At 66.7% G+C, this 21,562-nt stretch overlaps 2 protein-coding genes across 2 annotated transcripts; one reads left to right on the plus strand and one right to left on the minus strand.

The window, feature by feature from the left end:
* Positions 1–46: 46 nt before the first annotated feature.
* Positions 47–4,452, plus strand: CHLRE_03g192501v5 (uncharacterized protein). The gene is made up of 6 exons (XM_043061200.1): positions 47–527; positions 585–1,191; positions 1,503–1,809; positions 2,249–2,854; positions 3,081–3,365; positions 3,659–4,452. The coding sequence occupies exons 1-6, from the start codon at positions 193–195 to the stop codon at positions 4,060–4,062; spliced, it is 2,544 nt and encodes an 847-aa protein (XP_042926329.1). The 5' UTR covers positions 47–192; the 3' UTR covers positions 4,063–4,452.
* Positions 4,453–4,490: 38 nt separating this feature from the next.
* On the minus strand, positions 4,491–21,156 carry CHLRE_03g192550v5 (uncharacterized protein). The gene is made up of 35 exons (XM_043061201.1): positions 21,015–21,156; positions 20,696–20,800; positions 20,361–20,447; positions 20,011–20,100; positions 19,630–19,776; positions 16,880–16,996; positions 16,537–16,620; positions 16,182–16,283; positions 15,823–15,957; positions 15,311–15,475; positions 14,856–14,991; positions 14,535–14,640; positions 14,180–14,312; positions 13,874–13,960; positions 13,437–13,613; positions 12,854–13,072; positions 12,377–12,544; positions 11,792–11,959; positions 11,380–11,559; positions 10,857–10,982; positions 10,406–10,560; positions 10,029–10,134; positions 9,467–9,625; positions 9,099–9,194; positions 8,727–8,812; positions 8,386–8,461; positions 8,015–8,068; positions 7,554–7,702; positions 7,233–7,323; positions 6,972–7,067; positions 6,658–6,722; positions 6,290–6,353; positions 5,853–5,952; positions 5,489–5,595; positions 4,491–5,128 (listed from the first exon to the last, which is right to left on the minus strand). Exons 1-35 carry the CDS (start codon positions 21,030–21,032, stop codon positions 5,030–5,032), a joined length of 4,053 nt encoding a protein of 1,350 aa, XP_042926330.1. The 5' UTR covers positions 21,033–21,156; the 3' UTR covers positions 4,491–5,029.
* Between the last annotated feature and the right edge of the window lie 406 nt (positions 21,157–21,562).

The following is a 21,562-nucleotide window of genomic DNA, read 5'->3' on the forward strand; positions in this document are numbered from 1 at the left end:
ACGTGCCCATGCGCCCAGGCAGTCTTCTTCGGCAAGCAAGCTGCCAGGTCAAGTCAACGGCCCTGCATCCGTCCACGCCGCCATCAGCAGGGCCCACGGGTCACAGCGCATGGCGCTAGAACTCAGAGCCCGACCCAGCCGCGGAGCTCGGGCCATACCGAGAGCTACACGCTACACGAATACTCCCAAGCCATGTCGGCAACTCGCAAGGAAGACATCCACGCGCCCAGAACAAGAACACAAGCCAACGTCCAGCCCGCCGCTTCGATTATTGCTGACGACGACGACGACGTGAACGCACGCGCCGAAGCGGCCTACCTGTCCCACCACCGCGGCAGCCAGGAGGTGCTGCTGCCTGACAGCGAGGCGCAGGAGGGGCGGGTGCTGGCTGGCGAGCTGCCGGTGGAGGCGGTGAAGCACGAGCCGGCGCGGCAGGCGGTGCACGAGGCGCTCCACCCGCACCCGCTACAGCCGCAGCCGCAGCAGCAGCGGCAGCAGGAGCAGCGGCAGCAGGAGCAGCAGCAGCAGTAGGGAGGCGTCGGGCGCTTGCTTGGGTCGCCACGCACATCGCAGATGCTGCACAGCAGTTTCCAGCCTGAAAGGAGCGCAGACGCCGAGGGTCTGACGGAGCCGCTGCTCGGCGACCAGCAGCAGCAGCAGCAGCAGCAGCAGCAGCAGCAGAAGCAGCAGCAGCAGCGGGCCGTGGGTGGGCAGGCACAGCAGGCTCAACACCCCAGCGGCAACAGCAGCAACAGCAGCAGCGGCGGCGGCGACTTGACCTGTGGAGGTGCTGCGGGTGAGCCGGAGGCGTCCATGAATCCAGTGGCTCGGCAGGCGGCAGGAGTCGCAGCAGCTGTAGCGGGCGGCAGCGGCGGCGTGATGCGAACGGGACTGCAGAGGGCGGCAGCGGCCGCCGCGGCGCCCTTGAGCGGCAGCGGCGACAAGGCTGCTGCGTATGGCGCTGGCGGCCGCGGGCCGCCTGACCCACACGCCGACTCTCCCGCAGGCCCGTTCACCGGCAGCCAGCAGCCTCCTCCCGAGATAGACGCAACAGGCGGGGCAAGCGCTATCATGCCCCACGGCGCTGCCTCAGGGGCGCAGCAGCAGCAGCAGTGGGAGCAGCAGCAGCAGCACACGGCGGTGCACGTGATGCCGCCGGGAGTGGCGCTGCCGCCGCATGACCCCGCGCAGGTGAGGGGGGGTCGTTCGGAATGAGCTGCGTGCGCGGCTGCAGTTAGCGAGCTGCGTGTGGCTGCTGGGTGCTGATGCTGAGAGTGCACAAGGAAAGGGGGGTTAGGGAGCTAGCACACAGGGGTGTGCCGCTCTTGGCAGTGGGGTTGCTGCCTTTTCCCGGTTGCCCCCACCCTGCCGCTATCGGCCGGGTGCAGATGCACATGCCTCCACTCCCGTCCTCTCCTGTGCGCCACCGCCTGCTTGCTTCAAGTGTTCAGTGCAGCATCGCAACCTAACTGCACTGCCTGACTGCCCCACGGCACACGCAGGCGGCGCGGGAGCGGCGCCAGCATAGGCGCGCGGCGACGTGGGCCGCCTGGACCGGCAGTAGCGGCGGCGGCAGCAGCAGCAGGCGCGGCATCCGTGAGCGCGGCAGCGCAGCTGCGGGGAGCGCAGCAGGCGCAGCAGGCGCAGCGGGCAGCCGCGAGCAGCAGGAGCAGCAGTCGTCGTCTCTGCCGTCCGCTGGCACGCTGTTGTCGCGGGAGGTGGAGGTGCTGCGGGACAGTGCGCGGGAGGCCATGACGGCGCTGAGGCACAGCGTGCGGGAGCCGGAGGAGGCGGCGGCGGAGCTGGCGGGTAGGTGCGGGGGAGGTGGGCGGGCGGGATGGAGATGGTGGAGTTTATTGACACGTGTGTGGGGCGTGGGCTTCGGCGGATTGTGGGTACTGTGTCAGGGATGTCTGTATGGGCGGACGCGCTGACTTGCAGGAGGAGGGAGGATGGGCGCGTGCGGGCCCCTGCAGCTCGTGGAGGGCGAATGTGCACAATGCGTTGCATGTATGCGCGCGCTTGTGTAGCCGCCGTGAAGGAGTAATGACGAAGGCGGCCCGCAGCCGGCAACCCGCTGCACGAGGGCGCTCGGCGCTGACGCGGCTGCCCACCCACCTCCTCCTCCCTTGCATGGGCCCCAACCCTGCCTCATCCCCTTTCCCCGGATGGCCCTGACCCCCGCCGGCCGGCCTCTGACCCCCGCTTTGCCAATTACCCCCCCCCACACACACACACACACACACAGGCCGCATTGTGGGCAAGGCCAGTTACGCCCACCCGCACCCGCACCACCAGTCTAGCCAGCAGCAGCATTCGACCGGGCGAGGACGCCCGCAGCACACCCGGGCGCCGCCTGCAGGTGCAGGTGCCGGTGCCGGTGCAGGCGCCGGTGCAGGTGCCGGTGCAGGTGCAGGCGGCGCTGCGGCGCCCGGCGCCCGTGCCGTCGTGTCTGCGCCCCCCTCCCCCGCCCCCGCCGCGCCAGCAGCAGGTGCCAGCAGGTGGCCTGGCGGCGGTGGTGGTGGTGCCGTGGGCAGCGGCGGCAGTAGCCCGCCGCACGCTGGTCACAGGCCCAGCAGCAGTGGCGGCAGTAGCAGCATTGCTGCCTACCTGTTCGGCGGACAGCGCTCTCCGGGTAGCCGCAGCGCTGGGGGCGGCGGCGGCGCGGGTGTGGGGTTCTGGGGTGTGACGCTTCAGGGACCCGAGGCGGCGGCGTCTGGCAGCGATGAGGACGAGGATGTGTGGATGGGGCGGCGGTCGCCGCCGCCGCCCACACTGGCGGCTCCGGCGAGGCCTGTGGGGAGCATTCGTGAGGCGGTGACACACACGCCTCAGGCGGCGGCCGAGCTGGCAGGTGGGTGCATGCCGGCTGGCCGGCAGGCGGGCGGGCGAGCAGGCGGGCGGGCGAGCAGGCGGGCCGGCGGTGCGTGCGTCGCGCGCTTTGCGTCTACAAGTACTTCAATCGAGCAATATGTAGACTAGCCCGCGCGCAAACAGCCTTCATGGTTTCCTTTGCGTTGCCGCTGTGGGCTGCCCGTTTACGTATGCTCCTGAGTTTCCATACCTGCTGCTGCCCTCAGGCCGCATCATTGGGAAGGCCAACTACCAGCACCCACAGCCGCCGCACAAACCCACCGGCCACGCCGGCAGCTCCTCTGGTGCCGGCGGCAGTGCCGGGTCCCACCCGCAGCAGCAGCGCACGCTGCTCTCCTCCCTCTTCCGGCGCTACCCCGCTGGCCCGCCCCCGCCCCCGCCGCCGCCCCCGCCGCCACCCCCGCCGCAACTCCAAGCCACCACACCGCCACCAGCGGTCCCAGCCACCGGTGGCGCAGGGCCCAGCGGCAGCAGCAGCAGCAGCCGGAGCGGTGCGCCGGGGGGCTGGGGCTCAGCGGGTCGCCGGCTGTTTCTGTGAGGTGCACTGGAGAGGGGCTCGGGGGCAGTGTGAGGCGGCACAGGCAGTGGGGCCCTGTGTGTGTGGGAGATCTACGGTACTGTGCCACGTACGGACCACGTGCGGTACGGAGCCAGGCCCCGATGATGGGGGCGGGACTCCTGAGGTGCTGCTGGATCCGCCTGAAGCGCGCTGTGTTGCCCGCCCCACGTTCGGGCCTGCGGGTGGGTGGCGTGCTCTGACGACTGGGCCGCTGCCTCCTCGCAGACGGTGCGGGCACTGCCGGCGCTGGCGCAACCAGATGCAGTACCAGTGGAAGCGGCGCATGTGGCGGTGACGGCGGCAGTGACATGCCGGGTCGCAGGGCTCGCGGCGCGCACGACATCCACCATGATGACGCGGCCGCAGCCGCCGCTGGGCCGACGACGTCGTCGCCGGGACGGGCGCATGTGGGCATGTTCATGGCTCGTGACCCGCAGAGCGGCGCGCCGCTGGCCGCACTGCCGACGGCTGTGACTGACGCGCTGATCCCGCCGGCGCTCCGTGCGCTGCTGCCGCACCCGCGCCCCCATCATCATCAGCATGGAGAGGGGGAGCAGGAGGATCAGGCCGCGGCGGCGGCGGCGGCGGCGGCAGAGAGGGCAGCAGGTGGCCACAAGCATGCGGAGTAGTGAGGGACGTGCTACAGCACTATGAACGGTAGTTGAATTGTGGTCGAGACGCACGGTTTTTGGGGTTCCTGAGTTGCGTATCACCATTGTTGCGGCTGGGAGTGTTGATGTGTCCGGCAGTCCGGGGCTCCAGGTTAGCACGGGCTCTTTCGGTCACGCGCCAGTTGGCTTGCCTGTTCCTGGGACCGGTTAGCGCCCTGTCACCATGGATTGGAGGGGGATCCTTATCCCAATTTGAGAAACAGGAAGGGTAATACTGATTCGGTTGCGCTACCATGCACTGCGCCACATTGCACGTTCAGGCTGGCTGGGCACGGCTGTTGAGTCGCACGACGAAGCGGGGCACTGATTGAATGAAGGGGTACTCGGCGCATGTAATTTGAGTGGGAAACCGTCCAGACAAGTGCAGAAATGCATTGCATAGATGTTACCGTCGAGAAAAGCCGGCGCCGGCTGCCCTCGAAAAGATTTCAGGACAGGCAGCCAGCCAATGGAAAGCAGCAGCAGCCCCATTACCCCCCCTCCCTACATCTGCTACCTCTGCCGCGAGCAGCCCACCTCACCAGTCCTGGCACCCACATACACATCCTGCGCTGTACTCCTGCACTCACGCAGCACACACACACACACACACCCGCGCCTCCTGCACCTGCTGACTTGGCACGGACGTAAAGCCCCAGCTACAAAGCGTCAGCTACATACCCGCACCCCGAAATTCATCCATGTGGGCTCGTGGCCCAACGCCCCACACCCGCAGCAACAGGAATCCCCTCGCCACCAAAAACCGCGTCCTTGCAACGAACTGCTGCAGCGCCCGTCCGCACGACTCCCCATCATCCGGTGAAGCTCCCGAGCCCTTGCCCTCATCGCCTCCGCTGACACCGCCCCCGCCGACATCGCCCCCGCCAACACCGCCCCTGCCAACAGTGCCCCCGCCGACAATGCCCCCGGTCCGCCGCGCAGGCGTTCAGTCGCGCAGGCTCTCCGGCGTGACCATGGTGTGCTGCGTGTTGGGGTCCTTGGTCACGCGCCACAGCGTGTCCACGTGCTCGCGAGTGCCCATCGCCTGTGTGTGTGTGTGTATATGTATATGTGTGTGTATGGGTGTGTGCGTGTGCGCGCGTATGTGCGCGTGCGTGCGTGTGCGCCAGCGCGGGGCCATTGCGGCCCGCAGATGCACCCACTGAGACCCTTCGCGGTACCCTGCCATATCGGGCATATCACGCATCGTTTTCAACCGGCCAGGAGCCCACTGCCCCAGCCCTGTCCTGTCACCTGCGGCATGCAAGCAGCACGCAATTCCCACGCCCTAGCCCTGCCCTGCCATTGAGGCCACGCCACGCCCTGCCCTGCTATGCCCTCTGCCTCCTGGCCCCCAGCCGCCCCCACCTCCCCTACCCTGCCGCCAACCCCCCCTGTACGGCACCTGCGCGAAGTGTTCGTCGTGTGTGATGACAATGAGCTGGAAGTTCTCCTGCCCGCTGCGGCTCTTCATCAGCGCGGCCAGAGCCTCAGCCAGGCTAGCGCTGTTGGCTGCAGGCAGGCAGGCGGTGCAGGGGGCGGGCGGCGAGTGTGTGTAAGAGCGATGCAGTGGTGCAGCATGGTCAGCGCGGGTCACAGGCAAATCAACAGGCGCTAGCGCGTGGCGGCATCATAATGTCGCTCTGCTCGCGCCGCCCGCCTCGCCCCCTTTTCTTTCCGGCGCATCCCCAGCTTTGGTTTGGCTTGGGCTGGTGCTTACAACTGCCCACCCCAGCAGTCCCCGCTGCGCCTCCCTTCTGCCTGCTGACCTGCGTCCAGGTTGGTGGTGGGCTCATCCAGCGCCAGGATGCCGCAGTTGAGGCAGAACGTCTCGGCCAGCGCCAGCCGGATGATCAGGCAGGCCAACACCTGCATGGTTGCATGGGTGTTAGGCGCGGTGTGTGAGTATGTGTGTATGTGAGGTGTGTTGGTGTGCGCAGTTTCATGTAGGGGTGCACGTCAATGGGGATCTACAGTGTGTGTGTGTGGCAGTGTGACGGTGTTGTTCAGTGCAGGGAATGCCGCATGCCATATGTGCCCCGGCACCTCCTGGTGAGGCGGGGTGGGGTGTGCCGGCACCTGCACGGCACCCGTGTCCCACTGCACCACACCACACCTCGCTGCACCACACTGCACACTGCGCCCTAGCGCCCCTCCCCTAGTTTGGCTTGGTTTGGTTCAGGTTGGACTGGTATTTGCAACCCACCTTCTGTCCCGCGCTGCAGCGGCCGCGCATCTCCAGCTCCGCGGCGCCGCTGTACATGACCACCCTGTGAGGGGTGGGGGGGGGGAGCGGCGGGGGGGTTACATTCATGATTAGTTAAGGAAGTGGTAGACGGTAGACCATCTTGCGGAACATGGGGGGGGGGGAGGTGGTGGGCGTGGTGTTGGAGTGGTGGGAGGTGGTGAGCAGGGCACGAGGGCAGGGGGAAGTGGGAAGGGGTGCAGGAAGGAAGGGCGGAGAAGCACCAGCGAGTCACGGAGTCGGGGATGCGTGCGTGTGCGTGTGCGCACGTGTGGATGGCAGTTCTGTGGCACACGCTGCGGCTCCCCCCTCCAGCCGCGCCCTCTCACCGGTAGTTGTAGGAGCGCGCTCCAGCGCCCTCCGTGTCGGCCTTTATCTGGATGTAGTCAATGTCCTGAGGGGGTGGTGGGGGAGCATGATGGTGGCGGCGGCGGCTGAGTTGTGACTGAAAAGGACGTGCCAGGTGTCCTCATCCCCCACGCTCTCCTCCTCGCTCTTTTGCATTGGATTCGGTTCAGTAGGGCTGGCATCTACAACCCCACCGCCACTCCCACTCCCATCCTCACCCCCATTCCCACCCACTCCCGACCCACCCAGCCTGCTGCACCACACCCCTCCTCCACCTCCCCTTCCGCCCCCTCACCTGCCCCCTGTAGGTCTTCTGCCACATCTCCTTGATGATCTTGTTGATGTCCGCCATCTTACTGGTGTGGAACACGAGCAGGGCCTTCTCCAGAGCCTGTGGGAGGTGACGTGAGGTCGGTGGGGTGGCACAGGGAGAGTGGGGCTCCCCATACACACCACACAATCCACCACGCTCCTTTCTCCATGCACCCGACCTTCCCTCCCCTCCCCTCCCCTCCCCTCCCCTCCCCAGTCCCCAGTCCCCTCCCCTCCCCCCCACCTTGTAGTACTTGTCCAGGTCCGCCATGGCCAGCTCGGTGGTCTTGGCCGTCACCTGCTGCAGCTGGAAGCGCGGACGGATGTCGCGGAACCTGTGGGCAGGGCAGGGCAGGGGAGGGAAGGGGAGGGGAGGGGAGGCAGGGGGAACGGGGCGGGGAGAGGGTGAGGCGTGGGGACGGGGAGACAGGGGTTGAGGCAGGGAAGAGGGCGAGAAGGATGTGGGAAGGTGCGGCGGCCCCCTTCTGCAGCTCCGCGTGCCGGTGCCAGTGCTTCCCCGCCTGGTCCCCTTCCCCCCTCCCTCCCCTCCCGCCCTCATCCTCACTTGGGGTTGTTGAGCTCGGCTTGTGCCTTGGCCGCCGCCGCACTGGCCGCGCCCATGTGCCCGCTCAGCACGTCCACCTGACTGCGCAGCCCGTCCCGCTGACCCGCCAGAGCAGCCGACTGCCGCTGCAGCTCAAACTGGTCGCCCACCTGCAGGGGGGGGGCAGGGGGGCAGACACATGCGTGTTTCCTTCCTTGTGCTCTTTAACACGCAGCAGCACACACATAGCGCAAATACACAAATAGCGCAAACACACACATAGCGCAAACACACACACACACACACACACACACACACACACACACACACACACACACACGCACACACACACACACGCGCACACACACACACACACACACACACACACACACACACATAGCGCAAACACACACACACACACACACACACACACACACACACACGCGCGCGCGCGCGCACCCCGCACACACACGCGCCCTCACCCGGGCCACCTCGGCCTCCATCTCCTGCACCTGCCGGGACAACTCCGCCTCCGTCTGTAGCGGTGGGGGTGGGTTGGGACTTTGGGTTGCGGGTGGCGGTGGTGGTGGTGAGGACCGGTGGTGTTGGAGATCAAGGCATGAGTATTATTGCTTGCAATCTGTCGCGTCTGCCTGCTCCGACAGTTTGGCTTGGTTTCGTTTGGGCTGGTATTTACAACCCCCCGACAGCCTCCCCGTCCCCACCGCCCCTCTGCCTCCCTCAACATCTCCCCATCCCCGCCCGTCCCCGCCCCTCCCCGCCCGTCCCCGCCCCCCTCCACCCCTCCCCAACACCTCCCCCGCCCCCAACGCCCCCCTCCCTCCCCCCCTACCTCCATGTTGCGGCGGTGCTCGATCCAGTCCTGGATGTCGCGCCGGTCCGCCTCGTCCTGCGCTAGCGCCTGGCGGCTGCAGGCAGGGGTGGTGTAGGGTGGAGTGGGGGGCATGGGAGGGAGGGAGGGTGGGAGGGGGAGTTGTGTGTGCACGTGCAGGCCAGGTGGGACCTCAATGGGTAGGGATTGTGGTCCCGGCCCCCTTCCACCCTTCCCAGTTCCCTGGACTACATGGTCATCGGTAACGCCGAGCCTGACCTGCTGCAACAAGTTGTCAACCGCTTCTCGTCTTACTACGCATACTAACCGATAACTATGCATGCAACCCCCCTCCCCCTCACATGTCCAGCGCCTCCCGCTCCCGCGCCTCCAGCTGCCGGCCGCACTCCTCCAGCCGCGACTTGAGCCGAGCCAGAGCCTCACCCGCCTTTGGGGGTGAGGGTGGAGGTGGGAGGGAGTGTGCTTACCGCGTGTTACTGAGTACGTGGCAACTCTGGCAAGGCATCGCGCCCTACGTCACACGCGCTCCGCGCTTTGTAGCCACCGGTCCGCCCACCCGCCTCCACCCACCCCAACCTCCTCTAAGCCCCCACCCCTGATTCAATCCCTCCGTTCTTCACATGAATTGCTATCCCCCAAGCATAGGTCACGCTCTCCTCACTCTTTGCAATGGGTTCGGTTCACTCTGGGCTGGTAACTACAATCCCGCTCACCTTCTCCAGCTCCTGCGCCCTGCCGCGCGCCTCGTAGTCGGCCACAGTGGCCACCCGGGCGCCCAGCTTGGCCTGGTGCAGCTGCGCGTCACGAAGCTGGTGGGCAGGTGGAGGCAGGGGAGGGAGAGGAGGGAGAAGGAGAGGAGGGGAGGGGGAGCGGAGGGGTAAGGGAGGGCGCAGGTCCACGGCACTGCGCAGGAAGTGCCGGGTAGGGAGCTCAGTGCTGCAGCCACCGCAGCCAGCGAAGCCACCACAGCAGAGCACCCCCAGTCTCTGCCGCCCCACCGGCCCCCTCCCCAGCCCCCGTTCCCGTCCCCTCAGACGTGTGGCTTATCCACTTCCGCCTGTCACGGACAGCTGCTCCCCACCTGCTCCTCCGCGGTCTGCACCTCCGCCCCCGCCGCCGCCCGCGCCTCCTCCCGCTGCCGCGCCAGCCTGTCCCTCTCCGCCTCCAGCGGCGCCAGGCCGGCCGCCGCCGCCACCAGCTCGGCCTCCAGGGCGGCGTTGGCGGACTCCAGGTCGGAGATCTGGGGGTTGGGGTTACATTCATGAGTATTTAATAGGTGAAGGCGTAGCCAGGTGCAGTAGTGGGGGTGGGGGCGTGTGGGATGGGGGAAACGGGGGTAGGTGGTGGTGGTGGCGTGGGAAGCAGGTGGTGATTCGGGGTTGTGGCTGGGAGAGGTAAGGTGTGTGTTGGGATGCGGCAATGCCGGCGGCACCCGTGCACCCACTCGTGCAGCCTGCCCCAGGTCTTCCCCCATGGTCCCTTCTTTCTTCCCCCTTGTTCTTGGCAGGTCATGAATGTAATCCCCCCGCAGTGCCGCCTGTGCTCCGCTCGATTTAGCTTGGTTTGGGGTAGTTTGGACTGGTATTTACAAGCCACCCCCCAAATCCGGGTCTCGCCCCCCCCCTTGCCCCCCCATCCCCCACCTTCCTCTCCAGCTCCGCCATGCGCCCCACCGCACTGGCCGCCTCCATGGCCCGCTGCTGGGCGGTCATGGCGGCGCGCTGGGCCGTCAGCACCTCGTCAGACAGCCTGGAGGTAGGCAGGGAGGGGAGGAGAGAGGGCGAGGGAGGGGGAGAGGGCAGGCCATGCAGGGACCACAAATTTCAAACGTGTTCACAATGATGCATGCAGCCAGCGCCACGCTGCACCCGCATCCCGCCGTGCCGCTCACAGCCCATGCCCTGACGCCGCTCACAGCACCTAACACAGTCGCCGGCCCCGCGCTAGGAAATCTAAACGCCTCCACCCTCCCCATCATCTCCACCCCCACCCCCACACCCCCACCTCCCGCCGCTCCCACCTGGTGACGCGCTTCTGTGCGTCGTCCCTCGCCAGCTCGCCCCGCTGCCGCTCCGCCTCCACGTCCTCCAGCTCGCGGTCGATCTCGCTCACGGAGCGCAGCGCCGCGCCGCCCGCCGCCGCGGCGCCGCCCAGCGCCGTGTCCAGACCCGCCACCTGGGCGCCGCCGTGACCGTGAACGTGTGGTGGTGATGAAAGTGGTGGTGGCGGTGGTGGTGGTGGTGGTAATGATCAGGATAATGGGCGAGGGGGAGGTGAAAGATCCAATTCCCCTCGATCCATCCTCGCACAGCTCCTCCCGCGCCTCCCCGCCTGCCTGCCAGCCCTTCCCATCCCCCCTGCTGCCCGGTGTCCCGACGTCCCTCCATCCCGCCAGCCTTCTCCTCCTCCCCCTCCTCCCCCTTCCTGCTCCTCCTGTCCCCCCATCCCGCCAGCCCGCTCCCCCTCCTCACCTCCCTCCGCAGCCCCTCCACCTCCGCCACCAGTCTGTCCAGCGCCCACATGAGGTCGGGCTGCAGGCGGCCTGCCTCGCGCACCCGCTCCTGCACCTCGGCGTAGTCGATCTGGGCGGCCTCGGCCTGCATAGGGGGGGCAGGGCAGGAGGCGGCAGGGGGCAGGTGGTAGACGTCACGTCAGCTAGGTTTGTACGGCGTGACTCACTGTGGGCCTGACAACGGCATGCAGCTGCCGCGGCCTGACGGCGCCGGCTGCATGCCGGCCGGCCACTGGGCTGCTGGCCCACCGCATCCGTCCCTGTGAGCATCTGTACCCATACGCCCCTGATTCCACCAACTGATGCCACGTCCGCTGATGCCACGTCCGCTGATGCCGCTTCCACTGGCCGCTTCATAGCCTTCCACCCCATCCCGTTGCGCCCTGCCCTAACCCCGCCCCCCCAACTCCGCTCTTTTTAGCTTGGTTTGGTTTAGTTTGGGCTTGTATTTACACACCCCCCACTGCTTCCTCCCCACGCACCTTGTCCGCCAGGTCCTCCGCCTCCGCCCTCGCCGCCGCCTCCGCCGCCTCCAGCCCCGGCAGCCGCGTGCGCAGGTCGCTGTAGCGCACCCACTCGGGCTGCAGCGCCCGCAGCGAGGCCAGCTCCGCCTGCAGCCGCTGCAGCTTGGCGGTGTGCTGCTCGATCTGCTGCGGCAGCATCTGCGCAGCAGCAGCGGGGAGTGGAGACGGTCTCAATAACGATCGGGCGCCGGGCGGTTCATTTTACCGCCTCATTCCCGCCCTATATCACCTCCTATCATCTTCAACAAAGCAGCGTCCAAAGCCAACATCATTTTCCTAATGACAAAACCCCCGCATTACCCATTTCCTTTACTCTCCAGCGCCCTCTGAGCCCCCTACATCCCCCGCCCCCGCCCCCCCCCCCACACACCTTGAGGTTCTCGTCGATGTTGTTGAGGCAGGCCTCCTGCTCGCCGGGCCCGAAGCCGCGCGTGCACACCGGGCACAGCGCGTGTGTGGCCACCGAGTCCCGGAAGCGCACCATGACGCGGCTCATGGCCTGCTTCTCAACCAGCTTGTTGCGCCCCTTGTCCTCGCTCTGGCGGGGGATTACATTCATGCTGAGTTAAGGGAGTGGCAGACGGGAAGATTACATTCATGACTGGAAGGCGGGGGGAGGGGCGGGGATGATTAATAAAGATGCGCAGGCGTAGCCAGGAACAGTAGTATAGCAGGGGGGCGGGGGGCAAGCGGGGTGTGTGCAGGGTGCAGGCGGGCGGTGTCCTGTCCTGGCGTCCCATGTCTCTTGCTGGCAACCGCACAGCGAACGCGGCCCCGTAACAACACTCCGACAAGGCCGAGATCAGGTGGTGCAGGTGTGTGTGTGTGTATGTCCGTGTGTGTGTGTGTGTGTGTGTGTCCGTGTGTGTGTGTGTGTGTGTGTGTGTCTGTGTGTCGGCACCGCATACATGCGCCTTCAAGTCGCCGTACCGGGTCCGCCACGCCGCCCTCTCACCTGCTGCGCCGTCGCCATGCGGTTGTTGAAGTCATCCTCCGCCACCTCGGCAGCCGCCGCGCCGCCGCCCGCCAGTGCCGCCGCCATGCCCTCCCGCAGCCGCGCCCTCAGGCCCTCCTGGTCGGACCGGCAGCGCTGCAGCTCGGCCAGCTTGGAGGCAGCCGCGGCCTGCGCGGTGCGGGGCAGGGCAGTGCCGTAGGGTCATGCCGACAAGCCCCGTGTATGCATGCCAATAGTTGCCGCCGCTGCAAGGGGCACAGCAACTAAACCGCCAGCCTCCCTATTCCAATACGCCGGACGCCCGTCTCCGCCTTCCAGTGCCGCACCGTGCCTACCCCGCCCATGTCACCCATGACCCCCATAACCTTAGTGCCCTTGGACACCGTACGGTGCAAGCCGTGCAACCCTCACCAGCCCCCTTCCCTCTCTTCTTTATGTATCATGAATGCAAACCCCCGCTGCCTCTCCTCTCCCCACCTTTGCAGTCTGCGCCGCCGAGTGCGCCGTCTGGCTGGTCTTGAGCCGCGCCGCCTCCTCCGCCTTGAGCCGCGCCAGCACCGCCTCGCTGCGCGGCCGCAGCTGGCCCAGCTCGGCGGCGGACAGCGCGGCGGCGGGCTGAGTCAGCAGCGGGTCGGCGGGCGGCAGGTCCAGCGCGCGGGCCAGGTCGCGGCGCCGCGTGGTCAGCAGCCGCTCCAGCTGCGTGAGGGGGGATGCAGGGATGGGGGTTGGGTTGGGGTTTGGGGGTGGGGGTTGCATTCATGGTTAGCTTGGGAAATGGTAGACGGTAGGCAGTAGGGGGGTGTGGGCGGGGATCAAGGGACGGGTAGGGATGAGCCGGCGGACGGGGATGCGAGGTGCGTGTGTGTTGATGTGGCCGAGCGCGCGGGAGCTGGGCGGAGCATATGGAGTTGTGCTGTAGGTTTGGTGGCGTGCCTTGGCGCGACCAGCCTAGTCTTGTGCCAGGCACGAAATCCCGTGTTGTCATGTCGGAGTCATGTCGGAAAATCCCCGCCCCCCTCCCCTGCCCTCCCCTCCCCTCCCCTCCCCTCCCCTCCCCCACCTGCTCCTGCTTGGACTCCAGGTCGGTGCGCTTGACGCGCAGCTTGGCGCCGCTCTCCGCCGCCGCCGCCGCGCGCTGCCGCTCCTGGCGCAGCTCGCCGATGCGGCGGCCGCTGACCTCCAGCGCCGCCCGCGCCTCCTCCAGCGCCCTGTGGTGGTCGCTGGCGGACTGGAGCGCCTGTGCGTGTGTGCAAGTGCGCGCGCGCGCGCGTGTGTGTGTGTGTGTGTGTGTGTGTGCGTGCGTGTGTGTGTGTGTGTGTGTGTGTGTGCGTGTGTGAGTGCGCGTGTGTCAGTGTGTCAGTGTGTGTGTCAGTGTGTGTGAATGAGCGGGGCGGATCGCCGGGCGAGAACGGGGGGAGATGAAGGCCTAACTCCTCACGCTTGGTGAAGTAGCACTTGTGAAACCTCCACGCGGCTCCCCCTGCACCCCCTCCCCACCTGCTTGGCCCTGTACGCCTCCTCCGCGGCCTCTGCGTCCTCCTTGAGTGACCTGGCGCTGGCGGCCGTGAACTGGCTGGAGGCGATCTGGCGGGACACGAGAGAGCGTGGCGTGGGGCGGGGTGAAGATGGCGATGATGGGGGATTACATTCATGACTAGTTAAGGAAGTGGTAGGGGAATGGATTGGTTGCAGAGTTCACAAGAAGAAAGGCTGGGGGCAAAGCACGGGATCATAAGCGCATGGGCGGAGCACAGTCGGCACACACACACGCGCGCGACCCGGGTTCCCTCCGGTGCTGCGCACCTGCGCCCCCGCCGCCGCGATGTCGTTGTGGTTCTTGTCGATCTGGCCGCGCTTCAGCCGCAACCCCTCCTGCGCCCGCGCCACCTGGGCGTTGGAGGCGTCCACCGCACTGCTCATGCGCGCCTCGTTGGACCTGTGAGACACACAGTGTGTGTGTGTGTGTGTGTGTGTGTGTGTGTGTGTGTGTGTGTGTGTGTGTGAGCAGCAGGGGTGAAGGGCAGAGGCGCGAGGCAAGGTGCCTGAGGCATGAGGAACAGCGCCGGTATCCCGTCCGCAGCACAGCTGAAGCCGCCACACAGGGATAGACAACTCCGCTTCGGCATCGCCCCCACCCAACCCAGCATCGCTCGCTCACCGCGCGTCCGCCCTCAGCGCTTGCACCCGGCTGTCCAGCTCCCTCACACGCCGCTCCACCGCCTTCACGAACGCCTCACAACCCGCAGCTGACACCGCGCCGCCGCCTGCAGGGGTTGGTTGCGCCGCAACGTGACAGCAAGGAGCCGCAACGTCGGTTGCCAACGCCAACTCGCAAGCGCAATCCAACCGCAGGGATAACCGGAGCCTCGATGACAGCCGGTTGGGGAACGTGCAAGCACGACGCTGCACGCCATGCAAGAGCACTGGAGCAGCAGCACTTCCATTTACCCTCCTGCCGTCTGCTCACGCCCACGCTCACCCTCGCCCGCCTCCGCCTCTGGCGGCAGCGCCAGCGCCAGCGCCAGGGCTGTTTCCCGAATGGCCCGGTCCCGCTCCGCGATGTTGGCGGTGTGTGTGGCGGCCTCGCCGGCCAGCTTGCCGTGGAGCACCAGGTGCTAAGGTGGGGGCGGGTAGCAATGGGGTTAGACAAATTCATGATTCATCTACAAGTGTGTCTGGAGCCAGGGGTTGGGGAATGGGGTTCGCAGCAATGAGTTGGCAGCGAGACCCGGGCACTGCACACGCGTGTGTTGTGCGGGGCGCCCAGAGGAAGCGCCGGAAGTGCTGTTGCTCCCAGCCGGTGGTGCGCAGGGCCGGCCACTGTCCAAGGCTGCCAACACGATACCGCGTGGCGTGCAAACCCCCCAATCCCTGGCCAGTCCCCAGCTCCTGACCTATCCCCCCGCCCCCCGAGCCCCCACCCGCTGCCCGCACCTTCTGGTACGCGTCAGCCGCCGCCTCCTTGGCGATGCGCGCGCTGTTGGCCTCTCCCTCCAGCGCCCTCAGCCGCGCCGCCTTGTCCGCCGCCGCCCGGTCGGCGTTGTCCAGGAAGCGCACCAGCTCCTCGGTGGGCTCCTCGTAGTCCTGGCGGCCCTCAGCCTGAGAGGGGGGAGGGAGGGGCAGCAGGCGGCAGCAAGGCCATGGAAGAAACGTGAGCGGGACGTGAGAGGAGCGGGAGGAGCGCGAGGAGCGGTAGAGGATCGGGAGGAGCGGCAGGGCGGACCGGCAGGTGGGCGGGCGGACGGGTGGGCGGGGGGGGGGGCGGCATGTCTCTGAACTGGTACAAGCCGCTGCGCATGCTGCCCTCTCCGACCCACATGCCGCGGGCGCACGCTCCTGCCTACCACCATTTCCCATCACACCGACCGCCGCCAGGCGTAGCTGCCCCACCAAACCCAGCTAGCCCCAGCCCCAGCTAGCCCCCCAGCCCCCCCGCAGCCTCCCACCTCGAACCGCGCCGCCCGCTCCGCGTTCTGCGCCCGCACCACCTCCAGCTGTCCCGCCTTGGCGGTGATGTCGCGGCCGGCGGCCTCAATGGCCGCCAGCTTGGACTCGAAGGCGGCGCGGGAGGTCTCCAGCTCCTGAGAGGGAGAGGATGGGCATGGCGTGAGGGGGCGGCAGGGCGGCAGTGGGGAGCGCATGGGAACGACAGGATTCGGTGCGCGCACATTCCGCACTGATGGCGAGGGTGCTCTGGCTTAGCAGTTAGCCCTCAGGCCGCTGATGCCCACGCGACCGGCAATCGTTGCACGTGCGCCGGCTAACCTTCCGCGCCCCCAACCCGGACCCCCGCGCCCTCCCGCACCTTGACCTGCGCCTCCAGCCTCTTGATCTGCTCCTGGCAGTCCGCCACGCGGGCCTTGGCGGCGTCCCGCTCACCGGTGTGGTGGGCGGCCATGTCCTTGAGCTGGGGGGCAGGGCGGCGGGAGGGCGGAAGGAGGGGAGGGGAGTAAGGTGGAGAGGGAGTGTGATGTCGCACGCGGGAGGTGCCGCATGTCATGGTGGGTGAGCAATCCACATCATACCAACGTGCCCCTGCTGCCCCCACCTCCTGGCCCGCAGCATCTCGCTACTACTGCCCTCCTGCCACTGCCCAGCGCTGCCGCCCCTGCCGCCGCACCCAACCCACCCTGCAGACCCCCCCCCCCACACACACACACCTGCTTCAGTGTCTCCAGCTCCAGCCTGAGCTCCTTGAGCGACTGGCTCTTCTCCGTGCGCAGCTTGCGGAGGGCCTCCAGCGCCTGAGGTGTGTGTGGGGTGCGGGCGAGGGTGGGACTGGGCCCATTGGAATGTGGCCGCAGGAAAGGTGGTTGCGGGGCAAGCGGCTCCGCCGCTGCCTTGTCCCCTCGAGCCAGTAATCAACGTGTGACACAACAGCTATTATTGCTTGCAACGAACGCCTCTGCCTGTGCTTAGCTCGTTTTAGCTCGGTTTGGTTCAGTTTGGGCTGATGTTTACAATCCCCCCCCGGGCCTGGCCCCCCTCCCGCCTCCCACGCGCCTTGGTGTATTTGGTGGCTGCGAATATGTCGTCGAATTTGTCCTTGAGCACCTTGCCCTCTGCCAGCGGCCAGTTGGACTCCTCCTGGTGCACGAAGATGACGTTCTCCAGAATGGCCTAGCGGGGGTTGGGCAGGTCGCGAGGAGGGAAGGAGGGAGGGAGGGGGCGGAGGTGTCGAGGGCGTTGTCTGCGTGTGGGACGTGGCGTCGGGCAGTGCGGCGAGACAGGCGAGACAGGCAGCGAGATTGCCGAAGGCATGATGCCCGGCGGTAGGCAGTCCCAAGCGCGACCCAGCCGTACGCCGCACGCTGGCCCGGATACGGTGCCTCCCCCCCCGGTTTTGGTTTAGTTTGGGCTGGTATTTACAACCCCCCCCCGCCTCGACCACCACACCCTGCCCGGACGCCATCTCCTCCCCACTTGTGTCGGCAAATTGTGACGTCGGCGCCCCGCTTCTCCCCCCTCCTGCTCCTGAGCCCCCCATCCCAATGATTCAGCCTTGCCACCCCCCAAAACACCCGCCTGGCCCCTTGGCGCCTCCAGCTGCAAACCACCCTGCCTCCCGCCTACTACGCCGGCACCCTCAAGATGCACAAGCAGCCGCCATCCATGCGCTACCTGGCCTGCTCCCAGCGCTGCCCCGTTACGGAGCTCAGCGACCTGGCCACCGCCGTCCTGCGCGCTGCCGCCGTTGAGTTCAATGCCATGTGGCACGCTGCGCTCCCTGGCTCCGACCCCTGGCTCTGCCTCTCCTCCAACGCCGTCATGGCCCTGGTCCGCCAGCACAACGCCGCCCAGTTCCCCCCTGACCGCGCCTTCCCGCACGCCGCACGCGACTTCAGTCGCCTCTACACCAACCTGCCACATGCCGACCTGCGCAACACCCTCTCCCGCCTCCTCCATCGCAGCCTGGCCACTTGCCCCATCATCCATGTCCTCTCCTACCCGCCTGATCCCGCCAAGCCGGGGTCTAAGCCCGACCACGTCGTCACCTTCAAGGCCGGTGGTAGTGCCCCCACGCGCTACCATGCTGGCGCCGAGTCTGTCACTCGCGAGTTCACTGTCACGGATTTCTGCAACATCTTCCTCGATGTGCTCCTCTCCTCCACCTTCATCCGCTTTGGGCCTGCGCTCGTCCGGCAGATCTGTGGCATCCCCATGGGCATCTCTGCTGCCCCCTTCATTGCCAACCTCTTCCTGGGCTGGTATGAGTTTGAGTTCCTATGCCAGTCCCGCATCGGCACCCTCAACCCCACCCAACGTGCCATCCTGCGGCGGTTCCGGCTCAGTCGGCGGTTCCTGGACGACCTGTTATGCCTTAACAACCCCTGGCTTAAGCACCTGCTCTACACCTCCCAGTCCTATGAGGGCCTTCGTGGCCTCTACCCACCGGCCCTGGCTGTCCCTGAGCAGTCCCACCCCCACCTCCCGCCCTCCTGCGTCCCCTTCCTCGACGTCCTCCTCTGCTCCACCGTGCACCTGGGCCGCTGCTGGATCGTCACCCAGCTGTACGACAAGCGTGAGCAGCCGGCCTTTGGTGGGGTCCGCCTCTCCCGTTTCGTCGCCCGCCATTCCTCCGTCAATGAGCAGTGCAAGCGGAACATCTTCGTCAGCCAGTTTCATCGCCTGGCCCGCGTTATCACGTGCGTGGAAAACTTTGCCTACGAGGCCGCACAGCTGGTGGCCGCCCTCAGTGCGCAAGGCTACTCCCGGCCGTGCATGTTCCGCCAATTCACCACCCTTCTCTGGCGTAACCCCCACCTGTTCTACTTCGTCCGCCGTGGTCACCCGGAGCCCCCCGCCCCCCCTACCCAGCCCCATCAACCCCTTGACCTCCTCGCCCGGCTCCATGTCTACCTTCGTGGCGCGCCGCCACCTGCCCCACCACCGGCTGCCGGACTACCCTAGCCCCTTAGCATTATTTTATTCCCCCGCCCGCCACCACCCCGTGAGTACCCGCTGACATTCCCTGACGGCCCGCCGTGTCACCTGCCTGTGCACGCCACCTGCCTGCCCCGCCCTTCCTCCCGACTAACCATCCCTGCATCTGGGTGCCCCCTCTGCGTGCGGGGCATCCAGGCTGGCAGTGCCTGTGGGGAGCCGTACGCGGCCCGCACACTGCCCAGCACCCCGTCATCTCTCCCCTAACCGGTCCCCATGCCACCCACATCTACCTCTTAACCCTTGCCTCACGCCCTCTCTGCCTCTTTCGCCGCCTGGGCTTGTGTGTAGTCTTGTCTTTGTTATCCCTTCTTTATCCTACTGCCGACACGCCTCGGCCCTTTCACTGTGCCCTGCCCTTCCGATTTTTGCCTTGCCCCTTTTTTTCCGTGCTCCTGGCCCGACGCTCCCTGCCTGGCGTCGGGGCTGCTTTCCTGGTCGCCAGGTAAGTCGTGGGTTTTGCTTGTCGCGTCCGCGTGCCTGTCTTGTGCTGTTGTGCGCGTCACCGAGCCCGGGCGGCGACATGTATCGCCGGCGCCGCTCGCCCTGCTGCTCCGCGACGCCTCGGCCCACATCCCATACGTATTATCGCTCGCAACTAACGCCTCTGCCTGCACTCCCGTTTTCGTTGGCTTTGGTTTAGTTTGGGCTGGTGTTTACAACCCCCCCCCCCGCAGCGCTCCCCGGCTTCGTTGGGCTCTGACTCATCTCCTCCGCCCCCCTCCCCGCCCCCCTCCCCGCCCCACCCGGCCCCTCCCTCCGCCCCCCTCCCCGCCCCCTCCTCCCCGCCCCTCCCCTCCTCCCCCCACCTTGTTCACGCCCATGAGTGTGGGCACCATGCGGTCCAGGTCGCCGCAGCGGTAGGTGAGCGTCTCGCGCTGCCCCGTCTGCCGGTTGGTGCAGCTCATGGAGGCGTCCAGGCTCTTGAACTGCATGGTGGCCTTCTTCTGGGTCAGCTGCAAACAGGGAGGGGGGAGGTGAGGGCGCGGGCGGGAAGGGGAAGGAGCGGACCAGGTGGATTCGTCACGCGGGTAAGGGGCGGCAAGGGGAATACTGGCGGATACGGCTGCATGCGCAAGGGCACGCCTGCATCTGTATCACACACACGTCCAGGGGTGTTGTTGGCGCGCGCAGGCTGCTGCCCGCCCCCGTGGAAGCCGCCGCCGCCGCCGCCGCCAGCCCCGCCTCACCTGGAATGAGCGCGTGACTATGATCTTCTGCCCCATGGCTGTTTGGAAGGACAGCCGGATCTGGGCCTTGACCTCGGACTCGCCAGCCACCTGCACACATGCGGACAGACCGACACAGACGAGGCCACTCACTGCACACGCACACAAACGGCCGCCATGTGGCCGCCATGCACACGGTCTTGCGCTCGTCACCTGCGGATCTCCCACCCAGCCGCCCACCAGTACCAGGGCGTCGCCACTCATCCATCATGGCGGCCGGCACACCTCCCTGCCCTACCCTACCAGTCCCTCCCAGCCCGCCCTGGGCCCCCTCCCACCCCACCCCGACGGCTCCACCTACAGCCTCCCACCTTGGGGTCGTGCACGAAGCCCTGCCCCTGCCGTGTGTTGGGCGGCAATTCGCCGGTGGTGGCATTGCGCAGCGCCTCGATGATGGTCTGGAGGGAGGGAGGATTAGGGGAGGGGTAAAGGAGATCAGGGGGAGGGATAAGGGGGAGAAATGCGGCGAGGAAGGGTGCGGCGGTGCGTGTGAGGGCTGAAGGGGAGTCGGGCGGCGCTGGGCGACTGGACAGTCGGCGGTGGCATGATCGGCGGGAGGGCGGGAAGGTCGTGCCGGGAGAGTGCGAGTGTGTGTGCGCTGTACCGCCCCCATCATGGACCAAGACTTGGCGCCGCAGCCACGCACCGTCTTGCCCGCGCCGTTGGAGCCCACGATGATGGTGAGGGGCTTGTAGAACTCGATGATGTACTCATTGGTGGGGCTGAAGCTGCGAATGCCCTTGATGAGGATCTGCAGCGCGAGGCAGGCGCGCGTACACGCGGGGGTCTTCAACGCCCGTTGGACCCAAGCGTGACAGCAAATCCTACGACTGCCCATCAACAACGTTGCGCGGCATCGCAATGTCACTGAGTATTTGCGCCTTGGTGTCTAAAAGGAGCAAAGCCCGAGCGCGGGAAATTGCTGGCACAAGGGCTTCAGCCTGCCCCTGCTTCTCCGCACGCACCTTTTCTACTGTGCACATTTTGCAAGCAAGCGACCTTATCGCACTACGGTGAGCGAGCCTCGAGCGCTCAGGCGAACGCGTAGTAACGAGCAAAAGACATCTTAGCGCAGTCGTCTGCTGTTTCTTTCGAGGAAACCGTTATGAAAGTGTAAGCGACTATAGCAAGAATGGTTTCGTAAGTATTCGGCGCGAGTCCAGACCGCGGTCCTGCTGCGCATGCTGAGCAAATCTCCATCATGCCACTTCGGCGAGGGTAGACAGATTAACGGTGAGTAAACGTTCTCGCATGGTCAAGAAGCTGCACAAGCCACGCTGTGGCCGAGAGGCGTGCGCATGCACACACGGTTGGGGATTGTAAAGCTGATGTAAACCTGATGTCTCGCCCCCGTTTTTTTTTCGACCGCGAGATTCGGTAGCCAGCTCTCTGTAGCTTTAAAGTTGCCCATGTCATGGGGTGTGATCGGCCTTTGATGAATGGGCGGGTGGAAATGTTACCCCCTGCAGGGGGGCTGGGGGCAAGGTTGGGGGGGGGGCTGACACGCCACGAC

The sequence above is a fragment of the Chlamydomonas reinhardtii genome, chromosome 3, assembly GCF_000002595.2.
Source record: "Chlamydomonas reinhardtii strain CC-503 cw92 mt+ chromosome 3, whole genome shotgun sequence".
In the NCBI taxonomy this organism is placed as follows: Eukaryota; Viridiplantae; Chlorophyta; class Chlorophyceae; order Chlamydomonadales; family Chlamydomonadaceae; genus Chlamydomonas; species Chlamydomonas reinhardtii.

Coding starts and splice junctions, on each gene's coding strand:
- CHLRE_03g192550v5 (XM_043061201.1), bottom strand. Junction 16,621..16,879: donor CAGCCACCAAATACACCAAG/GCGCGTGGGAGG, acceptor CACACACCTCAG/GCGCTGGAGGCCCTCCGCAA. Junction 8,462..8,726: donor GAGCGGGAGGCGCTGGACAT/GTGAGGGGGAGG, acceptor CCCTGCCTGCAG/CCGCCAGGCGCTAGCGCAGG.
- CHLRE_03g192501v5 (XM_043061200.1), top strand. CDS start 193: ATGTCGGCAACTCGCAAGGAAGACATCCACGCGCCCAGAACAAGAACA. Junction 2,855..3,080: donor GGCGGCGGCCGAGCTGGCAG/GTGGGTGCATGC, acceptor TGCTGCCCTCAG/GCCGCATCATTGGGAAGGCC. Junction 3,366..3,658: donor CAGCAGCAGCAGCCGGAGCG/GTGCGCCGGGGG, acceptor GCCTCCTCGCAG/ACGGTGCGGGCACTGCCGGC.